This window comes from Benincasa hispida, chromosome 2, assembly GCF_009727055.1.
Source record: "Benincasa hispida cultivar B227 chromosome 2, ASM972705v1, whole genome shotgun sequence".
In the NCBI taxonomy this organism is placed as follows: domain Eukaryota; kingdom Viridiplantae; phylum Streptophyta; class Magnoliopsida; order Cucurbitales; family Cucurbitaceae; genus Benincasa; species Benincasa hispida.
In genome coordinates, this window is record NC_052350.1 from 40,402,518 (window position 1) to 40,411,050 (window position 8,533).

An 8,533-nucleotide genomic window follows, 5' to 3' on the forward strand; every position below is an offset into this window, starting at 1 on the left:
TTGAGAAGATGGGATCATTTGGTGGATAATGGTTGTCTGCTCTACTTGGGTGAGATTGAGTCCAGGAATCATATGTTCTTTGACTATGTGTTTGGGCGGGAAATTTGGGAGGGTTTGGTACGCTTGTTGAGTTCATCTCATCGTGTTGCAGGGTGGGATGTGGAGTTGATTTGGGTGTGTCGGGTAAGGGCTGGTAAGGATGTGAGTAGTAAGTTATTTAGAGTCTTCTGGTGTGCGTCGATTTACTATATTTGGAAGGAGAGGGACCGTCGGTTACACGGCGGTCAGCCGAGATTGGCGTCTACTGTGTTTTAGCTTATTATATCTATGGTTCGTGCGAGTGCTACTTCGTGGCAGATTTATCTTCATAGACAGATCTAGTTTGTTTGATTTCCTCGTTCTTTGTTTGGATACTTTAATCCTGTTTGTCTAGTTTCTGAGGTCCCCAGATTGTGGAGTGTTTTTTGTTCTTCTGGATGTTTGGTTATTTGTTCATATTAACCTTTTTGTTGGTTCTATTTTTTCGCTATTGTGCGTCTTTGTAGGTGCTCTTTTCGTGTTGGTGCCTTGATCCCAGATTGTGGGATCCCTTTTATTGTTGTATAATAATATCACCTATTCAAAAAAAAAAAATTATTCTTTATATTTTAATATTTTTCCGTTTAGTCTCTCATTAAGATTCAATATTAAATTTGACCAATAATAAATTTATGTAGTAGATTATTTAATACATCAATAAGTATTTAGATGAGAAAAGAAGTGTTAAAAGAAGTCCAAAAAATAAAAATAAAACTAATTAAAGCAAAACTTCTACAAATTTCTTATTTCTTAAAAGGAAAAATTTTTAATCTTGCAACATATAGTTTATTTTCATTTTAAAAAAATAATTTCAAAATGTTTTAGGGTAAAATAATATTAGTTAAAATAATGAATGCTTTTTTTTTTTCATTTTTGAAATTAATCTCATTGCATATACCACCTTTTTTTTCTTTTTCTTTTTTTTCTTTTTTTTTTTTTTCTGTTGCGATTTCTGATTGTCATTTATATGCGTATTCAATTTTTTTTTTATTGTTTTTCTTACTCTTTTTCTCATTCATTTTTTAACATTAATTGTCATTTATGTTTGTTCAAAATCATACACTTTGCAAGAACTTCTTTCATGGTTGAATTGAATTCATAGGTTTTTCTATTGGAAAATTAAGGGAGTTTTAATTCTAATGTCTTAGATGTATATATAGATGGTGAAATTAAAGGTTGTGTGTTTAAATACAGTAATAATGACAATATTAATAAATTTGTATGGTAACGGTATTATGCATTTAACACGATAATCAGTCACGATTATTTTCTTTTTTTACAAACAATTGGATTATTTTAATTATATAATAAAAAATTTAGGTTTTCGGAAAAAAAAGTATGGTCAAACAGAATTAAATAAAGTATAATTATTTTAAATGACAAAACTACTACAAATATTTTTAAATATAACAAAATGTGGTTGCCTATCACTGATAAAACAACCACATTTTACTATATTTATAAATAAAATACTCATTTTCCTTATATTTGAAAACGAACCCTTAAACAAATTATGTATCTCCAATTCATTAGAATTTAAAAAGGTAAAATAGATTAAGAATATATTTTTTTAAGACCCTTGCTTTTTAATATTGTATAAATTAGGCTTATTAATTTTATTTTATATTATATAATTTGTAATCATATAATAAATAAATATTCTTTTAACTTAGCGGAGAATGAAATGATAAATTTTGTTTTATTTTAATTCTTCATTCTTCATACAAATTATCATTGAATGATTAATTTTTAATTTTTTATTGTTGATTGAATATTAAAATTTTTGTCACACATATGTGACACAAATACACAATCAAGGACATATTTGCAATAGATCACAAAATTTTCATTTTTTTCAATCAAAGAAAAAACAATACATTGATTAGAAAAGAAAAACAAAGACTCTTGCTATACACTTATGTTTCTCAAATAGATTTGATCATATAAAAATTGTTATAGGTGATAGTTCCTTAAATGAGCTATCTTAGTGCCTCTAATGTCGTTTGTTTATAATAATTAATTTGATTAAATTTCTATAATTGTAGGAACTCGAGATACATGCATTTCAGAACATTACAAATCATTTGGTTTAAATTGAAGCAATTAGGAGCTTAATAAACCAATCGGGCTTCAAAAGAATGTGAAAAAACCAAAACTCCCATTTTTATTGCTTTCCAATGACTTAGCTTAAATAAATTCTATCTTGGGCTCCATGTGGTTTGACTCGCTCTTGTTACTGAGACTACTTGTTAGTTGAAATTTTAGATTAGTATTAAATGTTATTTGACCGATTTAAGGCCTCGACAATCTTCTATTCGTCAAATTAGGCCCATTTCTTTTGTCTACTTGTTTGATCATGACAGATGACGTGCCTTGCATCTACTATGTGCTTTGTGGGAGACATGCTACTCTATGGGACAAAGAGGAGGTAGGAGAGTTTAATGAGCTTAAAAGTCAAATTTCTAAATTAACCTCTCTTGTCCAAGATTTGGTTGTTAAGCATGACGATCCATATCCCGCTGTGCCCAACATGTTAATGCATTCTCCTTCTGCCAACTCAGGCATGTTGTTAGAGGAAATGGTTGTGAAGGTTGTTAATATCTCTTTTGAGTTTGAGCAGGAAACCTTTGTAGGCAGTGAGAGTTCTCGGGCTTCCAACAAGACAATCTATATTCTAAAGCAGAGGCTAAATTAATCTTTGGAGTTTCAGTAACCTAATCACTCAATTCGCTAAATTAGTTGGGAGGCAAGATGAACCCTTATTACCACCATCCTCTAAGACTAACGAGGTGAGCAGTTGTGAGATATTCTATATTAACAGCCAAGTTGAGCAGCAGATATCCCAAACTTAAGGCCAAGGTAAGACGTTGGAAAATATTATTTGTGAACTTGCTAACGGTACTTTCTAACTTTAAGTGTTTCAATAGGAGACCCACACCAAGCTACAAGTCATGGTTAACCATGTCATTGAGTTTACAGATTTCATGCAGAGACTGGAGAGCAGACTAGAGCCATCCATCGCCAATACTACAATTGCTTCCATTTAGCAATGACGAGGATGCGTACCCTCTATTGTGCCCATAATAAGTATGTGAAGTTAAGTATGAGCCCGAGCTTCATCTCGAGGAGCCTTAGGTAATAGAGTTAAAGACTACAAAGCATCGACTTATTCTTCTTTCTGGTATCTCTTTTATGTTTTTTTTAATATTGCTCATCTTTTCTTCACGAGTCCATTGAGTCTTATATTCAGTTGAGTCAACCGAGTCTTTCTTTTTATTTTCTTTTTCCAAAACGAAAAAAATAAAAAAATATCTCTGTCATTGATGCTTTTGAATGCTTTAAAAGTTTGCTTACCTTAAACAGCTTTATGGACTCAAGGAAGAAAGTGCCCGAGAAATATGAAAGTGTTTACGTATCTTGACAAGAAAACACCATTGTGTAGCTGATGCCAAAAGTTTGTGCTTCTTGGAGGAAGCCAAGAAAAAACAATTTATTACTTTCTTTTATTGCTTTCTTAGCTTTAACTTATTATTTTTCTTTTGTAGGTTCCCCCTTGGCTCTAGAAGATAAAAAAGATCATTTGCAGTGGCGAGCCCTATCACCACAACTCAAAGAAGAACACTATCAGGAGAAGTTTTCTATTCCATTGTCTTTTATTAATTTTATTGTATTATTATAGATACCTTAGCGATAATGTATCGTTTTAGGTTAGGGATGGTTGGTTTGCATGTCTGAGAAGTCCTTGAGCATATGAGCTTAGACTTTGTTGTTGAGTTCAATTATATGATGATTGTGCTGCATGTAACGTGATAATGACAGACTGTGATGAGCTTTAGATAATTCCTATTCAATTTTTTTATGATTTATAAGAATGTGTGTATGATTCTGAGCCAAATTTTTTCTTGATTCCCCTATATCTTTGAGTACATAGCCAAATTTAAAATTTTATCTATAGTTTTGAAGAATTATGATTCAATTATTTAGCCCATATGCTTGTTGTCACCCCCAAAAGGCCTAGGTGATAGTGGTTAAGCCATTCCTAGCTCAACTTAGTAATACATGCTTAGATTTTTTGTCAAACTCTTGTTCTGTATAGTAAAAGCCTATTGTAAAGTGAATAAAAGAAAGTTGTAAAAGGCAAACATGTTGTAGAGTCAAAGAAAGTATGTATGATATTTTTTAATATGATTACTCCACCTTCCCAAGGTATTAGTAATCAAGGGCGGCTATAATACCTTTAGTTGCTACTACATGTATATACTTAGAGGAAGTGAGTAAGCTTTGACAACTTTAAGGATACAATGCTCGTAGTTTGATAATCATTCACGTAATCTGTGTGGGCAAGCTAAAAGGAAGGTGACCTGTCTAGTTAAGATTTCCCATTTTTTGTTAAGTAATATATATATATATGGAAAATGAAAAAGAATAAGAATAAAAATTCAGTTCCCTCAAATGTGTCATTACAATTTTGAGTCTATGAAATTTAACTCTTGAGCCATTTTGAGTCTACCATTTTGAGTCTACTCATAGCATTATAGACTGTTTGGGGGTTAATTTGGAGTAATTAGGTGCCTAATAAAAGTTAATCGGACTTAAAAAGAATGTGAAAAAACCAAAAACTCTCGTTGTTTACTGCTTTCCAAAGACTTATTTAGCTTGGAGAAATTCTATCTTAGGCTCCTTGTGGTTTGACTTGTTCTTGCTACTAAGACTACTTGTTAGTTGAAGTCCTAGATCGATATTATAAATATTATTTGATCGATTGAAGGCATTGACAACCTTTTGTCCCTTAGTAGGAAAAAACTCTCATTCAATTTCATCAAAGTTGAGTTATAACATTTCACAAACCTAGCTAGACATCGAGATATTAAATATGACACTGTAGATCCTCCTTTTCAATTTGAATGTACCATCATCCCTAAGTAGTCTTGAAGATTAAAATGGCTTCGAAAATAATGTATTGAGAAAAAAAAAAAAGTGAAATGGCTTCCAAAATAAGGCACTGAGAGAACAAAATTGAAAAAAAAAAAAAAGAGGATAAAATTTTAGGCATTGGTGAAGAATGATAATCCAAAAGAGTTATTTTTGTACTTGTGGAAAGTTAGAGATACAAAACTTTTTAAATTAGATTTTTTAATTCGATATATGAAATAAAATTTTAGTGAGGGCGTTGTTTATTGGCATTAATTTAATAGTAATAATAAATTTTAAAAGTAACTGTTGCATTTTTATCAATTTATTTTTTGCTTTACACGTTGGTGCACAGAAAAGAAAAAAGATAATAGGAGTATTTCCACATATTTTTCTTTTTTTGTTAGATATCAACTTGAATAACGCATTAATGTTTGAATATATACAAAAATATTAATTACTATTGAAATGACATAAATGTGATAAATTAAAATTTAAAAAGGTAATGTAGTCTGAAAATATATTTTTTTAAGAATCATACTTTTCTAATATAATATAATTGTATTAATAGATAAAATTTTGATATAAAATTACACATTGTTGTAAGTAATTATCCATACACTTTTATCAAAGTAAGCATAACTCAAATGACATATAATTGTATTAATAAATACGAGGTCTATAGCAAATTCTTTTATTCCATTTGTATTCAAAAGAAAAAAAACTGTCCATGTATTTTTGTCTTAAGTGGAATTAAAAATGTCAATTAGTTGAAGGCCAAGTTATTAGCGGAAACTTGAAAACTTAAGCTATACGATATTAAAACTTTAAAGACTTAATAGATGCTTGGTAAAGATTAATTGAGTTTTTAATTAAAAGTTAAAAGTTAAACTAGAAATTAATTCGAGTTCAAATATCAAATAGATATCAATAACAAAAGTTGGTCGACTAAATTTATAATTTAATTAAATACTTTATATGTCACTACAAATTATATTAATATATATTATATATATATATCCAAACACACACATCCCTGAAGGGTAGTTATATAGCATTCATCTATTACACATAGAGAGAGTAAAAGAGAGAGGAGTGAGAGAAAGCCATGGTAATTGCTTTTTTATTCATTCCTCAATTGGCACACCAAAACTCTCCAATAGCCATAACGTCTAAAACTTTAATTGTGTTTGGATTTATGGCTCTCACTTCTATCTTGTTTTCCCAATGTTATTGTAACCGTAGAAGAAAACACTTAGTCCGACGACCACCTCTCCCACCTGGCCCAAAGCCATGGCCTCTCGTTGGTTGCCTCCCAACAATGTTAATCAACAAATCCCCAACACACCAATGGATTCATTCAGTAATGAAGAAACTCAACACTGAAATTGCTTCCATACGCCTCGGAAATACTTACGTAATCCCTGTCACTTCTCCAGAACTCGCTCTTGAATTTCTTAAGACTTATGATTCTGTCTTTGCATCACGTTCTTCTACGTCCAACGCTATTTATATCTTAACTCGTGGATATGTCTCCACAATATTATCACCATTGGGAGACCAATGGAAGAAGATGAGAAGAATCCTTACATCAAAAATACTCAATCCATCAACTCTCCATCGAATGCTTGGCCAAAGAACCGCCGAAGCTGATACTCTTTTACGCTATATTTTCACCCAAACCAACAACAATAGAGGAGGTGCAGTGATTAATCTTAGAAGCATAACACAACATTATTGCGGTAACATTCTTAGACAAATGCTATTCAATAGAAGATATTATGGCAAAGGAAGGGAAGATGGGGGGCCAACTTTTGAAGAAGAAGAACATGTTCAAGCGTTGTTGACCATTGTTAAGCATATTCATGCATTTTCTATATCAGATTTCATGCCTTGTTTGAAGTCATTTGATTTAGATGGACATCAGAAAATTATGAAGAATGCTTTGAATATCCTTCAAAAGTATGACGAACCCATTATTGACGAGAGAGTGCAAGAATGGAAGGACAAGAAAATTAAAGAGGTAGAGGATATTCTTGATATCCTCATTTCACTTAAAGATGAGAATACAAATTCGTTGTTGTCAATTGAAGAGATCAAGGCTCAAATCACGGTAAACGTTCTACAATTTTGAATATGATAATAATCACGATAAATTATTCGCACATACATACATGCACATGTGGTAAATTATATATAATTCTACTTAGTCTCTAGACTTTTAAGTTTGTAACTATTTGGTTTGGTTTCAACAATAAGATGTTTGACCTATTTTGACATATTTTTTTAACTTCACGGGTCTTACTACACACTAACCTTGTAAATATTTTTAATGTAAAGACCCTAGACACAAAATTGAAGGTTGAGAAACTACTATTTAATGATATTTTTGAAGGTCCAATGACAAATACAAGCTTAATATTAAACATAAAAAACTAATTAACTTGTAATTTATGCTTCTTGAAATTTGGTCACATATTGTTGTTTATACTAATGCCAACTTTTCCCACCATTATAATAATAGGACTTACAAATTGCAACAATAGATAATCCTTCGAACGCAGTGGAATGGGCAATGGCGGAATTACTTAACCAACCAAAAATTCTTGAAAAAGTCGTTGAAGAACTGGACAAAGTAGTTGGAAGAGAAAGGCTAGTTCAAGAATCTGATATCCCAAAACTCAAGTATCTCACAGCTTGTGCTAGAGAATCTTTTCGGCTTCATCCGTTTTCATCCTTCAATGTTCCTCACATTTCCACTTCTGATATTGTTGTGGCTGGCTACTTTATTCCCAAAGGAAGTGAAGTGTTGCTTAGTCGTTCAGGTCTCGGTCGAAATCCAAGGGTTTGGGAGGATCCAATGAGATTTGATCCAGAACGTCATCTAAAAGACGGAACAGTTGAATTGGGAATTTCGGAACCCAATTTGCGTTTCATCACCTTTACTAGAGGGAGGAGAGGTTGTGCTGGTAGCTCACTGGGCACTAACATTACCATGATGTTATTTGCTAGACTTCTACAAGGGTTTACATGGAGTTTAATGGCAGGAATCACAAAAATAGACCTTTCTGATACTGGTGATCTCTCTCTCTCGAAGCCATTACATTTGCATGCAAAGCCACGTTTATCTCATAGTATGTACCCAAGCCTTTATTAACCAAAAGGCATGCATAAACTACCTAAAAACACAATGTTGACAAGATAAAAATAGGTAGTGTGTTTAATTTCTATGTTCTAGGTTATATGTCATGTTTTTTTTTTTTTTATGTACCATCACACTTATTTGTGGAGGTAAATTAGACATTGTGTGAGTAAATATATATATATATATATAGAAATGAATAACTTAATTGGAGTTGGTATTGGTACATAATATGAGCTAGATGTGACTCTGGATGTTGATTTAAATTTTAGCAGATTTCTTTCTAGATTGTATGGAGTTTGTGATTTATTGTGATATGAGTAGGAGAACACAATAATTTAAAATTAGTATTGATATGTTTTGATGTTTATATCCTTAATTATTCAAGAGGTATTTCCATAT

General features: G+C 31.5%; 1 protein-coding gene across 1 annotated transcript; it reads left to right on the top strand.

The window, feature by feature from the left end:
* Positions 1 to 6,097: 6,097 nt before the first annotated feature.
* Positions 6,098 to 8,146, top strand: LOC120072096 (tryptophan N-monooxygenase CYP79A68-like). Its single transcript, XM_039024510.1, has 2 exons — positions 6,098 to 7,102; positions 7,514 to 8,146. Exons 1-2 carry the CDS (start codon positions 6,098 to 6,100, stop codon positions 8,144 to 8,146), a joined length of 1,638 nt encoding a protein of 545 aa, XP_038880438.1.
* Positions 8,147 to 8,533: the final 387 nt, after the last annotated feature.